The 21,551-nt window shown below is 37.3% G+C and overlaps 2 protein-coding genes across 2 annotated transcripts; one reads left to right on the top strand and one right to left on the bottom strand.

The window, feature by feature from the left end:
- gpsm3 (G protein signaling modulator 3) lies at positions 1 to 7,913 on the bottom strand. The gene is made up of 5 exons (XM_065298898.2): positions 7,554 to 7,913; positions 6,671 to 7,228; positions 3,602 to 3,755; positions 2,364 to 2,602; positions 1 to 453 (listed from the first exon to the last, which is right to left on the bottom strand). The coding sequence occupies exons 2-5, from the start codon at positions 7,202 to 7,204 to the stop codon at positions 316 to 318; spliced, it is 1,065 nt and encodes a 354-aa protein (XP_065154970.1). The 5' UTR covers positions 7,205 to 7,228; positions 7,554 to 7,913; the 3' UTR covers positions 1 to 315.
- Positions 7,914 to 8,554: 641 nt separating this feature from the next.
- Positions 8,555 to 19,135, top strand: pbx2 (pre-B-cell leukemia homeobox 2). The gene is made up of 8 exons (XM_065298897.2): positions 8,555 to 8,865; positions 9,477 to 9,550; positions 12,963 to 13,207; positions 13,488 to 13,678; positions 13,764 to 13,899; positions 14,025 to 14,166; positions 16,120 to 16,214; positions 18,298 to 19,135. The coding sequence occupies exons 1-8, from the start codon at positions 8,618 to 8,620 to the stop codon at positions 18,376 to 18,378; spliced, it is 1,212 nt and encodes a 403-aa protein (XP_065154969.1). The 5' UTR covers positions 8,555 to 8,617; the 3' UTR covers positions 18,379 to 19,135.
- Positions 19,136 to 21,551: the final 2,416 nt, after the last annotated feature.

The following is a 21,551-nucleotide window of genomic DNA, read 5'->3' as shown; positions in this document are numbered from 1 at the left end:
TACAGTTAAACATTTGTTTTTATTTAGATAGCAGAGCATGTACATACAGTACATGAAACAGGCAGAAATCCTTCAGATTTTCCTGAAAGCCGGAGCTATACTTGTGTATAAGTCTCCTATCCGTTATCAATACAGAGCTGTGATTTGAAGCGCAATCATTGTGGCAACATTGAGAAGTAGTGCAAGTGTACTTATATTGGTAGTCTGATCATTATAGTTATTCATATCTGAACAGTAAAGATTCAAAACTCACACATTGCATAAGATAATAGCATGGCCCGAACTAGCAGGAATTGATTTTTAGTTTGATGCGCTCTATAAATGAACAGATTTGAGCTCTGTTCTCTGTTCATCCATTCTCCCACCCTGGACTTTTAACAACAAAGAGAAGAAATCCTCATCGTCCATCGGCCCTGGAGCCGAGCAGCGCTGCTCCTCAATTCGGCCCTGCGCCTGAAAAGCAAATGTAAAATATTTTGAAGGCTCAAGGATTTTACTGTATGTAAAACTACATTTTTGGTAGACAGTTCTAAACGTCAAATCTGTTGGCCAATATTGATCATTTTCTTAGCACTTGCTGAAGTGATCATTCCTTTGCCTTTAATCAAGTGAATTTTGAGATATAAGATTTGATTTCAAGATTTGAATTAAAAATTGTGAACATATTACATTTTTAAAACCCCTTTTTAAATAAAATGTTATACTGTTTGGACCTAAGGATATCCCCACTGAAAAGACCATCTAAAACCGGTCTAAGCTGATTGGCTGGTTTTAGCTGGTGTAGCAGGCTGGTTTTAGAGAGGTTTTGGCCACTTTTTTAGCTGGTCAAGCTTAACCTGCAGACCATCTAACCAGCTTTGCCAGGCTGTGGGGACCAGCTTAAATCAGCTACTTTCATCTTAAACCAGCTAAGTCCAACCAACCAGCTTAGCCAAGCTTCAAGCCTGATCAAACTGGTTTAAGATGGTGAGTCAGCTAATCTACCAGCCTGACCAGCTAAAAAGTGTCCAAAAACTTCTCTAAAACCAGTATGGGAGACCAGCTAAAACCAGGTTGGGAGACCAGCTAAGACCAGTCAACCAGCTTAGCCAAGCTTTAAGCCTAATCAAACTGGTTTAAGATGGTGAGTCAGCTAATCTTTCAGCCTGACCAGCTAAGGGCCCAAAAACTCATCTGAAACCAGCCTGCTATACCAGCTAAAACCAGCCAACTAGCTTCAAGCCTGATCAGACTGGTTTAACATGGTGAGTCAGCTAATCTTCCAGCCTGGCCAGCTAATATCAGCTAAAAAGTGTCCAAAAACCCCTCTAAAACCAGCCTGCTACAACAGCTAAAACCAGGCTAGGAGACCAGCTAAAACCAAGCTGGGAGACCAGCTAAGACCAGCCAACCAATTTAGCCAAGCTTCAAGCTTGACCAAACTGGTTTAAGCTGGTGAGTCAGCTAATCTTACAGCCTGACCAGCTAAGATCAGCTAAAAACGTGTCCAAAACCCCCACTAAGACTAGCCTGCTACACCAGCTAAGACGTGTCCAAAAACCCATCTAACACCAGTCTGGGAGACCAGCTAAAACCAGGCTTGGAGACCAACTAAGACCAGCCAACCAGCTTAGCCAAGCTTCAAGCCTGATCAGACTGGTTTAAGCTGGTGAATCAGCTTATCTTACAGACTGACCAGCTAAGACCAGCTAAAAAGTGTACAAAAACCCTCTCAAACCAGCCTGCTGCACCACCTAAAACCAGGCTGGGAGACTAGCTAAGACCAGTCAACCAGCTTAGCCAAGCTTCAAGCCTGATCAAACTGGTTTAAGATGGTGAATCAGCTAATCTTCCAGCCTGACCAGCTAATATCAGCTAAAAAGTTTCCAAAAACCCCTCTAAAATCAGCCTGCTACACCAGCTAAAACCAGGCTGGGAGACCAGCTTAACCAGCTATTTCCATCTTAAACCAACTCAGACCACCCAACCAGCTTAGCCAAGCTTCAAGCCTGATCAAACTGGTTTAAGCTGGTGAGTCAGCTTATCTTACAGCCTGACCAGCTAAGATCAGCTAAAAAGTGTACAAAACCCCCACTAAGACTTGCCTGCTACACCACCTAAGACCAGCTAAAACGTGTCCAAAAACCCATCTAAAACCAGTCTGGGAGACCAGCTAAAACCAGACTTGGAGACCAGCTAAGACCAGCTAAAACGTGTAAAAAAACCCATCTAAAACCAGTATGGGAGACCAGCTAAAACCAGGCTTTGTCCAAAACCCCCACTAAAACCAGCCTGCTACACCAGCTAAAACCACCCAACCAGCGTAGGCTGGTTTTATGTGGTCCTTTCAGTAGGGATATAAACAAAAACAAAATGTCACTCACTTGTGAGACGACGATCATGTTGTACAAGTCTTCTTTGGGTGCTGGTGTGGGAACCGCTCGGCTGACCTCAGTGACCTTACAGCTGCTCTTCCTCTGTTTGACTTTAGGTTGGGGGGGCGGAGGGGCTGAAGGAATGTTCTGGAGCTCTGCTCGCTGGTCATCGAGTCGACGACCCTGCGAGGTCGCCAGCAAATCGAAGAATTCCTCCTTCTGCAGCGAAGTCATGGAGGAGAAGACCACTGTGTGGACCGATACAAGTTTTATTGGGTTGTTTTAACCTATAGTTGTGTCAACACAAATTCTGGCTTGTTGCAACCCATAGTCAGGTAACAACCAGCCACCTTAAGTTTATTTATAACCCAACAGTTGGGTTTTCCATATTTGACCCAATTATGGGTTGAATTTTTTAAAATATATATATATATATATATATATATATATATATACAAAGACAACCGTGCATTTGGATTAGTTTATTTTTGCAGATATTTTAATTTAAAATCCCTTCCAGTGCAGTGAAAGTGTATTAATGTGTAGGTGTATGAGTGTAGGTGTTGAAAATGCAAATCGAACTCATGACCTTTATAGCACTAAACTCCTCCAGTTGAGCTACAGAAATACACCAACCCATTTCAGCCCATTATGCCATAATGGTACATGCAATATGCAACTTTCAACAATATTTACAGTTCTGTGCAAAAGGCCACCGTGCTATCATTGGATTTGTTGTTTTTGCAATAATCATATAAAATCCCCTTCCACTTCAGCAATAGCAGGACACTGCAGAATCTCTTAAACCTAAATAAAATTCAATCCTAATTTCTAATCGAATGACTTCAGGACTTCAGTCTTCTCAAAAAAGCTAAAGATCTGTTTCGTGCCAAGAAAGGTCATACTAAATACTGACTGATGTGTGTGTATAAGGGATGCACAAATACAAAAACTTCTGTGCCAATACCAATATTTGATTACTTATAATGACATCTGACAATACCAATAGATACAGATAGATTTGTTTTTAACTCCTTGTTTCAAATTATTAATCCTAGAAGTGCATTGCATACAAACTATAATTCTGTTGTTATTGTTTCCCAATTCAAAATAATCACACAGATTAAGGCGTTTTTTGATTGTCAGGATATAATCTGCCCTCGATCATCTGCCGATACTGATTATAGGCCGTTGTATCGGTGCATCCCTGATATACCTATATATATTTTAGGGCTGGTTGTCTTTACCTTTATGGCTGTGACGTGGTGTGCTCGGTTCGGAGTAACATCTTCTGCGGCCCTCCAGTTGAAACGAGCAGCGCTGGTCATTGAGTCTTCTGCCCTCTTGTAAGGTATACAGCAGCTCGCACAGAGCATCATGAGAGCCTGATAACCTGTAAACCTGAGGATATAACAAACAAAACACTACTAGATCACATACAGTGTCGTCTTCCAATATCTTTAGCTGTATGTCACATGTTTTCTTATATACTGTATGTTACATTAACACTAAAGAGAAGTTCTGTTCGCCAAATGTGTGATTTTATCATTAAATGTGTGATTATTTTATCTCATAAAACTTTTGACTAGTATATATTTTTGTAAACTAGTTTCCCAGCAAGCAAAAACCGAGCCGACCCAATATAGTTCGGCTTATACATTAAATAACCTTGAATTTGGTAACATGCTGTTTTTGCCAAAATAACTTGGAGAAATAACTATATTCCACCATGTAAGCAAGCATGTAAGTCAACAGGTTCAAGTTGTTTGCTTTCATTTCTTTTACATGATCTAGACGTATACCCATCGTTTATTCTTGGGCTATGGTTAGACGTCTATTAGACTTTCACTGACAGCCCAAATTTTGACTTGTTTTAGCTTTAAATGTATGTTCTGGATAGTTTTGATCAAGTTTAGCCCTATATGTTTTCTTATAGAGTAGCCTATGCTCTTTCGAAATGCATATATGGTCAAAAATCCATTAAAGGGATGGTTCAATGACATTTCATGCATTCTGACTTATTAACACAGTTACAGAGTTGTTTCCTCATGCTAAATGTAGGCAAAGTGTCAAAAAAGCAGTCGAGTATTTCTGCGCCGAATGCACTTCGCCAGGGTTCGTACAAGTTTCGGAAAGTTTTTTTTTTTCGATTACAGGTCCAGCTGACATTTCAGGGGTTTCTATACGTATCAATTCTTTATATGGACACTTCCCCTGGAAAACCCCGCCCACCTGTCAATCAGCGGGAGACACTAGAACTTGCAAACATCATATCACACGACACAGCTTTGTTTAATTTCAAAACCCAACAATGGCATGAAAGAAGAAGTGTGTTTTTGGATGTAAGGAGAAGAAAGCCAGCCTTATGAAAACAATGGATATAGTTTATTATCCGCGGTAGTGGCGGAGTTTTGCTTGTGTGTTTGATGCGCTGAATTTCATTGAAAAGTCCCAACCGGGTCATGAGTTGCATGCGGTAAGTAAAACTTCTGTCTTATGTTGCAAATAGGCATGTGCATATTATATAAATGACACGAACATGTAGTGAATCATAAGTTAAACAGTGTTGTATAGTGTTGCATGACTCGTACTCACTCCTCCCGCGGTATAACTCCTCCTTCTTAATTTTTTCGTACGTTATCGGAAAGAATCGGTAAAGCTAATCTTTCTTTTTAAAATCTGATTAAACTAAAGACACTTCAGAGATATAAAGGATGTAATACTACTCTATAGGTACTCCAGATTAACATCAGAAATGCAGAAACAGCGTGTGTTACAGTATGTGGGCTTTAAGCTGTGAAAGTAAAATGTGTTGCATTTTATTTTTGTCCAGCTTGATCCTCTCTAAAATTAAGCTGTATCTACAACTAATGTCACTTAGACATACAGTGCTTAGTACATTTATTTGAGCACCTGTCTGTTTTTCTCAAAGATCATCCAGCATCATAAAGTGTCGTTCCTTTTCAGAGATTTTCCAACATTTTTCATAACAGGAGTAAAAAGGAGTCCAATTGAATTTGTGTTTTTATACCCAAATTGGAGTCGGCACATTCAACTTCAACAATGCATAACATTCAACCACTAACACTTATTTTTCTATTAAAGGTGCAGTGTGTAATATTTAGAAGGATCTCTTGACAGAAATGCAAAATAATATACAAAACTATATTTTCAGGGGTGAATAAAGACCTTTTTATAATGAACCGTTATGTTTTATTACCTGAGAATGAGACGTTTTTATTTACATACACCGAGGGTCCCCTTACGTGGAAGTCGCCGTTTTGTGCTGCTATGTTTCTACAAAAGCCCTTAATGGACAAACTTTTTTACTAAGTTGTCTTCGACGATGACATGTTTTTCCGGTGGTGGCTACCGTGGCTTCTCTATGCGTTTTCAAAGCGAGGGGTGAGCAGTGGACTGAGCCGTTGGTTGCAATTCGCAACCTTACCACTAGATGCCGCTAAAATGTACACACTGCACCTTTAAGGCCTGCAAATAAATAACTGTAATTGAGCATCTGAATAAAAAGCAACAATAACGTGCTTTACCATTTCAGTAAATTCATGGATAAGAACAATAAATATATTTTAGCATTAGAAAAACTATGGTGACTAAACTGGGACTACAAATTAAAATTAGCCTGTATAGCTAATTTTGGCATAATTTCATGCTCCTATGTGTTGCATGGTTATTAATGTTGTAATGTCCCATTTTGTTAAATAACTAAACTCACACCTAATCAAATGAATTTTGTAATCATCATCAATACTGTAATTAGCTGTGACACAAACCTTAGATTGTGTGATGATCTAATAAAAATAGTAAATCTTGTGGTTCTTGCCTGTGCAAGCCTGATCTCATGGGAATTCATACGTATTTACGAGTTGGCTAATTCGTATGAATTTGCACAAAAACTTATGATTATTAGTAATAAAATAAAAAAATAAAAAACACCCCTAACCCCAACGTCACAGGGTCGAAAGCGATTCGTTCAAAAACATATGAATGTGGTCATACGCATTAATACGATTAAGCCACCTCATAAAATTTGTACGAATCGTTGCTGTAAACTACAGGCTGTAATTTGCTGTCATTATGCATCTGGTGCCAGTAACTTACTGTAAAAGAATAAGACTGAAAATGTTTCATTTGTTAAATCTACAGTAAGTTTATGGCAACCAGCTGCCAGTAATACTGTCATTTCTTCAGAAATTTACTATTTGATAAAATCATGTCCCACCCAAACCTACTGATTCAACAGAAAATATGTTAACATAGGAAAGAAAATGATCAGCACTCCTTGTAATAATCTTTACCATTTGCTTTGCATCATCAGGGCTCAGTCTGTCTTTGGGCCGTAGCTTAACTTCTACTCGAGCAGTCGCTTTATCTTGACTTGACATATCCGCGTTGGTCTTTTCTGGTTCCTGTGTTGCTTCTTGTGGCATTTTTTCTGGTCTGACAGCTGCGTGCTTGTCTGTCTCTTGTGTTCCTTCTGACAGTCTCGCATCCATTTTCAAAATATTTTCCTGCTCTTTCACCTTTTGACTTTCGAGATTATCCTCGTTCCTTTCTGCTTCTGTTACATCACTCTCACTTTTTCCCAGCTGGACATCGTTGTGATCGTGTGCGTTTTCCTCCGTGTCTTCTGCGATGATGCCACTATCATTGTTTATCTTTTCATCACCCTTCTTAACTCTCAGTACTGTCCGTCCTCGATCTCTGTTGTTTATCGCATCCAACGGTTCATCCCCCTCTTCGAGAATGAGAAGAGGTTCCAATTGCTTGTCCTCTGAGGCTTCAACTTTGACCTCTAGGGAGTCCATAGTGGCTTCTACAGAGCTCTCCATAGCTCGTGTAGAAAATACGAGAGGCTATGAAAATAAGAATTTAAAGAATCCTTATTTCCATATTTTCAACAAGTCAAGACACTTAAGGGAGTCACTTTTTGTACTACATTACTGTACTGTACCACGTACATATTTCTTGGCACTTCTTACAACTTTTTTTAATCTCAGTTTAATCTGCTGTATGTGAAAAAGTGAAAAATGACAAGTAATCTGATAAAACTGATATCAATGCACAACATACAGTAGTAGAAAAACAGCTTTTTTATTTCAATCATTTAACACAGAGAACTGTACCTAACTGTTTTGTTTGCCCAATAGACGGTAGTTAATATTTTATGGCCCTCCTTACCTTCTCAAACTTTGGAGATAAAATGAAGTCCTCTCAACGGAATGTCAGGTGTAGCCCTCATGCGCCTCACCTCCGTGTACGGACATGCAACAACTCCTGCATATCTCAGTCACAAACGTATGAGCGTTTCTCTTAAAATTATTCGTAAAAGAGCTAAACGCTGTCACAATGTCTTGACAGCTTAACAGCCCAACAGTCTTCACTGTCTCTTCCTGTTCTTCTCTTTGGCCCCGATCCACCCCTATTTATGCGCCTCGTATCAGCTGAACACGTGGAAAAACCTTCATGCCTGAAAAATACACAATAAAAACATATCATAACATGGTGGCTTGGTTTTGCTCTGTTAAAACTTTATTTGATTGCTGTGTTTCATAATCATAGGTACGGGCAGCGTTTCCTTATGTTTAACAGCTTGTGAATTCTTGCATGTTGAAACTGGCGGCCTGTTTGTTTAACACAGTCTGTGGTTTGCAGATTTCCTGTTGACTACCAGCAAAAAGAGAAGTTAAATTCGATGACATAGAGTAAGACAAAGCATACAGGAGAAAGAAACCGAGCATCTAAAGCTTTTATGTGTGCAAGAATATGACATTTCATATGTTACAAGGGTGTAACTAATAAACATTTGACAGTTTCAGCAGTTTTGTTCTTTTGCATTAAACCATGTTTTATCATTTTGTTGGATATTGCCACGTAAATGCTGTCAATATGATGTATAATATATTTTGCATGCATTCTATTTAGATTTTGGTTATAGATATGTTATAAATGGATTTACCCAAATAAGATGCATTATATTAATGCATTAAATGCATGCACTTTATCAGATAAGATTTGCCTATCTATCTATTAATCTCTCCTACTCTTGAGCAGCAGCTCATGCAACAGGGCTGCAGAAACTGCACAGTTCACAATGCATCTTGACTTTTGCATGTGCAAAATGTCAATGTCCACGCAAAGGCACGGTATTTTTTTGTGTGTCAATCGCTAGGGGACTCCAGCGTGGTGATGCATGGACACACACACACCCTCTCACACTCATCTAGATTAATGTACTGCTCAGGATGTTGCAGCCGCAGCAGCCCATCACAGGCAACGGGCCCAGCGCAAGCCGCGGTCTCGGGTTAAACGTCCACCCGGGAATGCATCCTCTCAACTCGGCTCACGGTCCTTCGCAACACCGCCCCGACGGGGGCAATCCCGGGGGCCTCGAAGGCACGGAAAACGGACACGACAACCGGAGGGACATAGGGGATATTTTACAGCAGATCATGACCATCACCGACCAAAGTTTAGACGAAGCTCAAGCAAAGTAAGTTACGTTTTTATACACAATTATAAATTGTTTTGAAAACTTGTGCGCTTAGTCGAGCTAACAGTTGCGCGAGGCAGGAGTCTGCTTAGACATAATAATTAAAAATTTAACACTGATATTAACATCACTTAATCTTAACTCTTCATAAAACACTTTTGATTTACAAGCGATTTAACTGTAAGGTGTGTTTTACTAAAATGTCAAATATACGATTGGTCTATATGCGGTGTAAGTTAGCAAGCTAACGCTAGCTGCTATTGTTTACGTTCTTCTTGACTCAAACTTTCTGCATTCACTTTTATCAACATGTAAATATTCCAAAAAAATTAATGTGGTAAATCTGATGTTTTTTTGTTTATTTCACCACAATAGTTGGCGTTGTTTACTTTTATTCATTTGTCAAAAACAAATCACTGCTTGAAAATGCTATGCTATCGTGGACAGATTAGCAAGGACACTTTAGCCATTAACGTTATATATTGTATCACTTTGTAATACAAATTAAATGATCGTTAGCGTCAAAGTGACGTTTTGATATTATTTTATTTGTAATGCTAGCAAAAATGCTAATGCTAACCGACTTACTTTTGTTTGTTGTTTTGTGACAGAAAACACGCTTTAAACTGTCATCGGATGAAACCCGCTTTATTCAGCGTCCTATGTGAAATTAAAGAGAAAACAGGTATGTAACGTCACGTGCATGTCGTTTAAAATGTGATTAAAATCATATCTGTTAACTTTATAATTGGTTTAAAAGTTGGCACTGGATTCAGTCCGGACGCCATGTTCTGCCAGAACAAAGCCACATACTTTACATCTTCAAAATAAATACAAATTCAATCTTTTTCCCTGAAACAATAGCGTATATTAGCTCAGTTGAGTTGTCGAGGTAATCTCAAACCTCATCATTTCCATGTAATATCCATTACATGTGTTTGAATAGCCCTATTTGCACAACAATGGCATCATGGTTAATGGTTTGCATTGCCCAAAACATTCAAAAACTGCTTTAAACCTTTCTCTTAAATAATTATATTATAGGTAGTAACTTAGCCATACTATATCAAAACTATATATTTAGCACATGCAAATAGTCAGTCGTTAATATAATCATATTTTTGCATGGGTAAGAAAGAATAACACGGTTTGTTTTACACTAACTGGGTTACTGGTTTGTCTGGTTCACAAAATAAATACTTGTTCTCAAATATTGACACACATACATACTTTTAAACCTTAAGATTTGCATGCAGTGTCCTGTTATTTACAACATGTTGGTTTGTGTGAAGTTTTCAGGAAATATTAAATATTTATGAAGGTGTTAACCAAGAATTGAAATGTTTATTGAGACTGTTAGTAATTAAATGGCTTTGTGCCTAATGGAGGCTTTTAATTTTCATGCTTCGGCTTTCATTGTGTGTCATTAATCTTGCTGTCCTGCTGATGCACTGTTTATTACATAACGCTGGCTTTAGGTATAAAATGAAAGCTTCTTTGTGTTGGGTACGGTTGTATATTACGAATAAATGTATAATAGATAAAGCAGTGGAGCTTTTGTAAATGTAATGGTCAACATTATCCAGGCGTAGGTGGTACAAGCATAATGTTTTTCACATCAGGGTTGTGAGGTCTCAAATAAAAATGACCCACAGATTGTAAATGTAGTATGGATCTGGCTACGCAAGCACTTAACCCTGGTCGCTCCAGGAACAATGTACTGACAATTAATGCTTGGATAGAGTACTGCTAAATGGAAATGAACTTAATTTCATTGTAGGTCAATGCATACTGTATCATTTGTGCTTTAATGTTTTTATTCATATGCCTCGTATCTCGTATTGGGCAAAGTTCACAACGCAGTATGGCTTTAATGCTTTTTTGCAATGCTTTCCCTGACTATGAAAAAATTAAAACATGTTTTTATTCAATTGTTATTTTATTAAGCAACTTCAAAACTAGGGGTGTAAATCGGACAATTCATTGCGATACAGTACCATGCCGATCATCTCTGCCAGCTATGTGATATTTGCCGATACTTCAACCGATTCGGTTAATTTAGCGATACTTTAAAATTACGTGCCTAGTAAAATTCCATTTTTAATAACTCACGAATGCAACTAAAATATATAACATGAACATTTAATTAAACAATCTCTCTCCCAATTGGGACATTTATAACAACAAACTAAGAAAAAAAGACACTTTTTAAATAAAGAAAAATAAATAGTTAGAGAAAAAATGTCACACAAAATCAAGCTTATGATGACAACAGTCAAAGTCTTTAATGTTTAAGCTTTTTCCAGTGGTACCAATCCATTTCCCAAATACAGAATATTTCCAAACCCACGATTTGCGTCCGATAGCGTTCCCAACAGTCAGTTTAGCTGTTTTTGCTGCTACAATCGCTTTGTTGTTGCATTGCAATCACTTGCTCACGCTAACTCACAAAAATGCGCACTATGGCGGAAATACGCAGATGGATGTCAGGTCAATGAGAAACGGAGAGTGTCAAAATAAAGGTACCTCATATCGATATTTTATGTGTTACGTCGATGCACCGAATCGTTCGAAATTTAACCGATCCATATCGAAAAAAAAAAAACACCGATCCATATCGATGTATTGTTACACACCTAATCAAAACGAATTTTTTCTGCTAGATGTCATAGTTCCTTGTAAACGAATTATAATAATTGGCTTGCTATAAATAAAGTCTACGCTACTGTTAAGTGAACAGGTGTTTCGCATTGTAACTTTTACTGTATTGTTGATTTTAGCATGGATGGAAGTAGGGCTGCGTGATTTTAGGAAAACCTAGACTTGCAATATTTTGTTTTCTTGTGATATATGTTGTGGCGTGAAATGCATGATGCTTTTTTAGATGAATTAATTATTCTTTAATAATTTTATAGGGCACTGCATCAGCCTGGAAAATAAAAAGCCGTTTCGACTTTGGCTTTTCTTATTAAGCTTTGGGGTGACAACTTTGGGAGAGAAGATGTTGCTCTCTTAATCTTGTCGTGCGCACACAGAGCCTGAATGTGAACGATGTGCACCAACAAATAAAAGAAAAATATGTGTAACCAAGAAATTACACTAGTTTATAAACAACCTGATCTCACGAAAATCCCTGTTGTAGTCACAGAAAATTTGATCACTTTATCCGTGACCATGTCACGGAATTCACAGGGCTCCAGCCTAACTTTTTTCACTAGGAGCACAGTGGCCCCCAACTGAAAATTTTAGGGGCGCAACCAGAAAATTTAGGGGCACATACCGTAAATCAACATGCTAACCAAATATTCACATTTCTACTAATTTCTAGTGTATTACTAATAAATACTTTGATGATAGATGCAGAAAGTACAATGTGCTGTTTTAAATATAGTGTCACATCACAAAAAGGTCAAATTTACTGGTCGCACATGTGCGACCGGATGTAAAATTCAGTGGCACACTCTCAAATTTTGGTGGCAAAATGCGACCATTTGGTGGCAATCTGGAGCCCTGATTCAGCTTTTTTCCGTGACGGGACTACGGATGTCTTTTCCGGGTCACTCCCACGGATTTCTCGTGTCATTTTATGTATTGTTTTCGCATAGTTTTTTCCTGTTTTCAAATCATTGTCTCTTGGGACTCTAACCCGAACTCCAGGCGAGAATAGTTTTAAAAGCGGAAGAAAGACATGTAGAAACCAATACATAAAAGTACATCCTAACGCAAACCCCAAATCTAACCCTAACCCCAAGCGACAATGATTTGAAAATAGGAAAAAACAATGAGAAAACAATACATGACACGAGAAATCCATGGGAGTGACACGGAAAAGTCATCCGTGGTCCCGTCACGGAAAAAAGCTGAATTCCGTGACAGTGACCAAATTTTCTGTGACTATAAAACGGATTTCCATGAGATCATGTTGTTTATAAGATAAATGTATACATATTGAAGATTGAAAAATGTTTCTACATTGCACTTTCTGTGATGTGACTTTTGCGGATGCAGATATTGCGACGTTGATTGGAATGTTCCTGTGATCGATCAATATTCCAGAACTATCTGTTGCTTAACAGTAGATAAACTTGTCCTTTTAGGCCTTTCTATGAGAAACGCTCAGGAAGAGGAACCTCCAGACCCACAACTTGTGCGGCTGGACAACATGCTGCTAGCCGAAGGTGTAGCCGGTCCGGAAAAAGGGGGCGGAGCCGCTGCCGCGGTCTCTGCGGCAACCAGCTCTGGCGGGATGTCTCCCGACAGCTCATTGGAGCACTCCGACTATAAAAGCAAGTTGAGCCAAATTCGGAACATTTACCACACAGAGCTGGAAAAATATGAACAGGTACATATCGCTGATGTTATACTGTGTGGCCCCGCCCACAGCAAGATCTCAATGGTTTAAAATCCAGCTACACATAGCAGTTTATTACGAAGCATTGGCTAGATTTCTTTACTTTGTAAAGTCACATAATGCATTCATATTAAACAAAAACAACTCTCTTGATTAATCAATTTGTAATTTATTACCACAAAAATCTACACGTTATCATAAAACCAGCTAGTCATCGGTAATGTCGATTGAAATCTCACGAGATGGTTAATAATGTCATTACTGTTTGCAGGCCTGCAGTGAATTCACCACCCATGTAATGAATCTGCTGAGAGAGCAGTCTCGCACACGGCCCGTATCTCCGCGCGAGATCGAACGCATGGTGGCCATCATTCACCGCAAGTTCAGCTCCATCCAGACGCAGCTGAAGCAGAGCACCTGTGAAGCTGTCATGATCCTGCGCTCACGCTTCCTGGATGCCAGGTGCACGCTTGTTGAATGCATGATGTGTGACGTTGATTTTAAAATGCTATTTTTACTTGACTCTTATCGTTTCTTGTGTTATCAGACGTAAACGGCGCAATTTTAGTAAACAGGCCACCGAGGTGTTAAACGAGTACTTCTATTCACATCTATCAAACCCTTACCCAAGTGAAGAAGCCAAAGAAGAGCTGGCCAAGCAGTGCGCTATCACTGTGTCTCAGGTAAGACCTCCAAACTTTTTCTACTCTCATAAATTTTTTTTTTAAAGATTTGCAGTTGCTCGGGTTGCAATGTGCTCAGTCACCAAAAGGACATCAGTCTCATTTTAGCTCTGAATTCGGAACAGGTGTCCAACTGGTTTGGCAACAAGAGGATTCGCTATAAGAAGAACATTGGGAAGTTCCAGGAAGAGGCCAATCTGTATGCCATGAAGACTGCCTTAGGAGCAACACAGAGCGAGGAGTCGCCCCATACTCCAAACTCCACTGGTTAGTTTAAGTCTGTATTTAATAAAATACTGCATGTTCATAATTTGTTGACTTTTCTTTTTGATTTAATCAGAGATCTAACAAAACCTTTTTGGTCTCAACACTTATACTAACAAAACAAGGAAGAGTTGTGAATCTTAGTAGTAACTAGGGATGCTCCGTAGATTGGTATCGGTCGATCATTGCAAATAAAGGACTCGATTGATACTTGCTAAATTTGCAGATCTCATGAACTGATTTACTTTTGTCATCAAAGGGCTCTTGAATGCAGGTGCAATTTGAGACTATTTTTACGCAGTGCGAGCATTTTTACAACCCGACTTGCAAATTTGGATTTCTCTCTTTGCCTTTACAGAGATATGTGTATTTTCTATGAGGGCGCGCTCCAGTCCTAACATGCAGCGCGACGCATCTTATATCTATCGCAGTCATTACTTCAAATGTTTATTATTCGCATTGGTTTTGACGGTTTAAACTTTAATTTTATTTGCAGCTGCTCTTGTCCACGCACGTACACCTGACGCGCGCACAGAGAGCCTGTCATTTAGCACAGAGGCGCACACATCTCTCTCGCTTCTTAAACGATTAGTCCATTTTCTTTAAAAAAATCCAGATCATTTACTCACCACCATGTCATCCAAAATGTTGATGTCTTTCTTTGTTCAGTCGAGAAGAAATTATGTTTTTGGAGGAAAACATTCCAGGATTTTTCTCATTTGAATGGACTTTAATGGACCCCAATATTTAACAGTTTTAATGCAGTTTAAAATTGCAGTTTTAAAGGACTGTAAATGTTCCAAAACAAGGCATAAGGGTCTTATCTAGCCAAACTATTAAAAATAATAAATATGCACTTTTAAACCACAACTTCTCGTCTTCCTCTGGCTGTGTGATGCGCCATCGCGACCTCCCGTAATTGCGTAATGCCGTGGAAAGGTCACGTGTTACATATATGAAACGCACATTTGTGGACCATTTTAAATAATAAACTGACACAAAGACGTTAATTAGTATCATTCGACATACAACAACGTCGGAACGCTCCTCTTTCTCCACACTTGAAAACACTGGGGCGTAGTTTCGATAAGTCATCCGTGATGATGTATTACGTGAGGTCGCGCCGGCACGTCACACGACCGGAGGAAGACGAGAAGTTATTTTTCTTGCCAAAAATAACAATCGTTTTGCTAGATAAGTCCCTTATGCCTCGTTTGGGATCATTTTGAGTCCTTTGAAACTGCAATTTTAAACTGCATTAAAACGGTTAAGTGTTGGGGTCCATTAAAGTCCATTAAAATGAGAAGAATCCTGGTATGTTTTCCTCAAAAAACATAATTTTTTTAACTTGACTGAACAAAGAAAGACATCAACATTTTGGATGACATGGTGGTGGGTACCGGTAAATTATCTGGATTTTTTTTTTTTAGAAAATGGACAAATCCTTTAAAGCTACAGTAACCTAATTCATTTGTCAATAATAAAGAGAAAATCACTCTCTGCTTTTGACTGAAGAACTGTTGTACTGTAAAAAAATCAATGTATATTTTATTTAAACAGTGAACACTGTGAAGTGTTTTATTTTTATAACTTTAACAGGCATAAGCATTTTTAAAGGCATATTCAATTAGGAGATCATATTTAATCATGAGATTGACAAATTATTTGATTCTCTATTAAAACAATAATGTAGGCGACCTAATTACTGCAAACAAAAGACAACATCTGTGGTATTACTTCATCTTGAAAAAGTTTAACAGTTACAGTCATCAAAGAGCATTCATATCAGCTTGAAGAATCAGTATCGGTCATTGGTATTGTCTGATCATGATGACAAGAAATCTGTACTTATTATCTGCTGCAAAAATCCAGATCATAGTAACACACTGTAAAAAACCTGATAACACATAAAAAATGCATTCAAATTCATTGTTTTATTCCCTTTGTTACTGACAGGCTCAGGATCGTTCTCGCTGTCAGGGTCGGCTGACTGCTTCCTCGGAGTTCCACCAATGAACGGCGATCAGCCACCCTATCACATGGGTGCTCAGGTATATTTAATTTAATACCTAATTTCATTAAAAATCTAATATCTAGTTACTTTTTTGTGAGTATAACGTAACTTATGGGCAGTTTCCCAGACAGTCCTTATGCTGGTCCCAGACTAAAATGGATGTTTGATCTGTCTTAATTTAAAAACATTTTGCACTTACACATCTTCACATATATCAGTGCCATTTTTTTGTCTTAAGATACACACCAGTATTGTTTTTTGAAAGGTTTGTTTCAGTAAAACTACTTAAATGTCCTAATATAACTAATGCCTAGTCCTGGTTTAATCAAACCATGTCCGGGAAACCGCCCTGAAAAGTTTTACTATAGTGTTAATGAGAAAGTGCTATGTTTTTAATGTACTTGAGTATTAAGGGTAAAAAACAAGTTGTATTTTTAAGTAAAATTTTGCCAAATGAAACACTTTGATGAAGTATAGTTACTTGAGTAGTAAGTAAGGAATAATTGACGATGGCCTGTGTATTTAAATTATTTAAAAATTAAGCACACCCAAGGTGGTAATGTGGCACGATGCAAAGCGACCGGAGTCAATTACTCCTTTTATACCACGGTTACCACAAAAATTGCTCTGTCTGGTGCCTATTTTTTAAACAGAATACAGCATTCAACAGCCCCATGGTATAAGTAAAAGTAATACATTACTTTACTAGTCAATGCCTTTACAAATATGATACAGGATATTATTTAATTCTTTCCCCACTATTGATGAGTTATTTCAGCAATCTATATTTCCGCAATTATCCACAATGTGGTGCTCTTACACAACTTATAAAACACATCATCTATAGATCAAAAAAGCAGTAAATACTTTGTGTATGTTTTGATGAACCTGGTCTCTTTTAAAAGTGAAATTATCTCAGCTTTTTACTCAAAATGTTGTATTTTTTAAGAAACCTACCCATAGGGGATAAAAGAGAACAAATAAAGATGGGATAAAACTTTTTTGTTTAAAAGCAGAGGGTCTGTTCATTTATTTGATATATTCTATGTTTATATATTTAAAGAATGCAAATTTCTGGAAGGTATTAAACTTTTGTGCAAGGCATAAAAAATGCTGGCGCTGGCTGGTAACTTTTTTTTTAAAAGGCTGGCGGGGAAAGAGTTTAAGGGATAGTTCACAAAAAAAAATTATCATTTACTCAAGTAGTTTAAAACCTATATAAATTTCCTTGTTCTGCTGAACACAACCAGTCAGATTTGTTACCAAACAAATGCGGGGCACTATTGAAAAGACATAGGTAATACTATGGAAGTGAATGGTGCCCCAGATCTGTTTGGTTATTAATATTTTTTTAAATATCTTAATTTGTGTAAAATGTATACAGGTAGGGAACAACTTAAAGGTGAGTAAATGATTAAAGAATTTTCATTTTTTGGGAAAAACTATCACTTTAATATAACTCTAAATGTGTTCGGCTGAAGAAAGACAGGCATATCCACCCTTGATCGTATGAGGGTAAATCATTTTCATTTTGGGGTGAACTTTTCCGTTAAAGCTTTTGTAACCAAGAGTGTATTACAAATTAAAATAAAAATATATTTTTTAAAAACATATTTAATATTTGCGTTATATTTACATCATGCATGACACACAAAACAAAACTTGGCAATCATAAAAGTGACGACAACAAAGCGGTGCAGTTCAATGAATATTCAGAAAATAGAAATTCCTAATGCAAATTTGACTTGCTTCAATGCAAAATACAGCTCATCATTTAATTCAATCAAAATGAGCTTTGTAATAAAAAAAATACAAAAACAATTAGATGGTTTGGGGTCTTTTTTCTTTCTGTATTAAATACAAACTGTGCTGGAAGTGAGCACTGCAATGTAGTAACAACAGAGCTGTCTAGCAACCTATAAAGCGTAAACAGCCAATTTAACATTCAAATGCATGTTAACATTTCTTCATCGCTCTGTAAACATTAGTATATCTCATGAAAGAGGGTTGTAGGAATGCTTTATTTTGTGAATAGGTCTATCTGACACTATTATGAGAGATATTTAGTCAGAAGTGATGGGGTGAATCATGTACAGTTTCTCTCTCTCTCTTATCGGCAGACTAATGGTAACTGGCAAGAGCAGAACACGCCTCCCTCCGCCGCCTCACCCGGGAGCGATCACTCCGACAACTCCGACTGATCGACCCTGACGTCTGGCTCGGATACCTGAGAGCAAAAGTGACGACGAAAGAATGATGGTCACTCTTCTACCCAACTGCAGTTTTTAGTTTTTAACACTGAACCTCATTCATGAAACACACACACAGAAAGAGTTTGTGTAAATCATTCTTGCATAGATCTCGTCTAATATGATGAGAGCAGAATAAATTGTTCAGAAAATCTTTCTTGCATAAATCATTAAATTGTTTTGAGTTTTGTGGACAATTGAACACAGATTTGTTCTGCTGGTGATTCATGAATGAGGCTCGCGAGTCCGCGTGAGAGGAAGAGCTGAATGCAAAAATGGTTTTTAGTTGCCATCTTGTATTTTATTGTAGTTTTATTTTTCAGTTTTCACTACATCACTTTTTATTATTTGTTACTGCAATATCTGGGTGTTGAAAGGGGAACTTTATAAAATGCATTATAGTTCTATATTATATTGTTCATGTTATCACTGCGCTATATTGTTTATCGAAAAAGCTCAGATAGAATTGGCTTGGGTGAGCGGGGCAATAGAGAAACTCCAAAGATTGTTTTTGTTTTGTGTGTGCGTGTGCGCGTTTCTCTTTTTTACTGGGTCCGTGTATGTACCAATATCTGAATGAGGTGTGTTTGTGTGTCTTTATTTACCGTTTGAATGCGTATATCAACAGTGCTGTCTTTTCTCTGTACAGTGAAACACCTGTATTCTCTACCTCTTTTACAATAAAGACTGTCTGTGTACACATTCATCACTTTGGCTTCAATGGGAGTTGATTTTTTTGTGCAAGTTGTAATCGATTTCGCCTAAATAATCGGTCTCTTGCATTCTGTTGCGTGAATATTTTGTATATATAATAATATAGCGAGCACTTTCGGATCCATTGTCCGAAGTCAATATTTTTATGGGATTAATTTTAGAATTTTGGAGCTGCCGGAATCATGTTGTGGCCTAAGGTTAGCTTTTTATTTCTAGTAAACGCATTTAGGGCCCTATTTTAATGATCTGAAACGCAAGTGCGAAGCGCAATGCGCAAGTGACTTTGTGGGCGGATCTTGGGCGCTGTTGCTATTTTCCCGGCGTGAGAAATAACTCTTGCGCCAGGTGCAAATCAATAAGGGGTTGGTCTGAAGTAGGTTCATTATTTTTTTTTTTTTTTTTTTTTTTTTTTTTTTTTTTTATTAAACAGAAAAAGAAAATAACAACAATTGTCATCATTGCCATGTTACAATAAAATAATATGCCAGAGTCCAGTCTTTCAGTCCAAACCAAGTGCCAAGTCCTTAAACACAGCGATTGTTCTCATAGCTTTCAGGTTGTTAGAGGATTCAAGTGTATCAAAATATATTTTCATTTCATGTTTAAATCTTAGAAAAAGGGGTTTGCACTTTGAGAATTTACACTTATGAATATGATATTTTGCTAGCAGAAACAAAAGGTTTATAAAATAAATATTTTTCTTTTCATTCTCATGAAAGCCAAAAATTACATTTCTGTATGAAAACTTAAAATTTGGATAAATATAACATTTAATATAATCACACAAGTCACACCAGAATGTCATTGTATAAGAGCAATTCCAAAATAAATGTAGAGTAGTTTCAGGTTTCTTTAAACAGAAAGAACAGAGGGTATTAATATCATTCTTAAGTCTTTTAAGAGAACATTTATCTGGGTAGACCCTATGAAGTAACTTAAAGGCAATTTCTTTCACTTTGTTAATGATTAAATACTTGTGAGGTAATGTCCAAACCTTTTTCCAGGGAATGTCACTTACAAGTCCATTCCAATAAGAAATAACATATGGCGTAGAAACAGATTCCTCTTGAAACAAAACTCTGATTTTCTTATTGTTTTTTGTCTTCGATAAAGAAAAGCACTGTTTACCTACAAATGTTTCACATAGATCCATTGGGTGACATAAAGATGAAAAAGAAAACCCTTTAAAAAGCATAAGAACGCCTTGTGGCACTGCATCAGCCACTATCGCAAATTCTTTTGGAGCAATAGGAATTCCATGCTTTACTAAGAATTCTGAATAATTACAGATTGAACCATTCTGATTGAAAAGCTGAGATACGAAAATAATTCCATTTTTAAACCAACTGTCAAAGAAAAGAGATTTACGTTTATACAGAAGATCCTTATTATTCCAAATTATATATGAATGAGGTGTAAAATTGTGTTTAAAAATTAGGGACCAAGCTAATAAAATTTGTCTATGAAAAAGGGATAATTTGATAGGGATTTTCATAATGCTATAATTACAGGTTAAAATAAACTTCAAACCACCAAGTTTTGAAAAAATAACACTAGGGATCAAATTCCAGATAGAAGTGGGCTTATTAATAAAGTTTCTAATCCAATTTATTTTAAAGGTGTTGTTTAAAGTGGTAAAATCAAGAAAATTCAGACCCCCCTTATCAATGGTATTCATAAGTACAGACTTCCTAACAAAATGAGTTTTATTCTTCCATACAAAGTTGAGGAGCATTGTATCAATTTTTTTAAGAATGGCTGTGTCGACACTTAAAGAAAGTGCGGCATATGTTAATCTCGACAAGCCCTCAGCTTTGGCAAGTAAAATTCTGCCCTTTAACGACAGATCTCGCTGGAGCCATGCACAAAGTTTTCTCTGTGTACTCTCAATCAGTGGATTAAAATTGATGGAGCATCTTCCCAATTCATTTTTTGTTATGATAATACCCAAATAAGATACCTGATCCCGTACTTTAATATTACAAATTTCTGTCAAATTACATTCTTTGATGGACATCAATTCACATTTAGAAAGGTTTAAGGATAATCCTGAAGCCTTGGAGAATTGCTGGATATTCTTTAGTGCTAATGAAACTTGGTTAGCATCTTGCAAAAAAAGCGTGGTATCATCAGCCAATTGACTGATGAGTATTTGTTTGTTAGCAATAGATATACCGCGAAGACTACTATTAGAAATGTAAGATGCAAATATCTGAGAAACTAATAAAAACAAATAAGGAGATATTGGACACCCTTGTCTAATACCACGTGTCAAATAAAACCTAGGAGAAGTACCATATTTTAATTTGATTGTACTATTACAGTTATAATAAAGAGTTCTTACCGCTTTACAAAAATATTCACCAAAACCAAACTTTTGCAATGATTTAAAAATAAAATGATGTTCTACT

This window comes from Paramisgurnus dabryanus, chromosome 13, assembly GCF_030506205.2.
Source record: "Paramisgurnus dabryanus chromosome 13, PD_genome_1.1, whole genome shotgun sequence".
Classification (NCBI taxonomy): domain Eukaryota; kingdom Metazoa; phylum Chordata; class Actinopteri; order Cypriniformes; family Cobitidae; genus Paramisgurnus; species Paramisgurnus dabryanus.
This window is presented reverse-complemented; position numbering and strand designations above follow the sequence as displayed.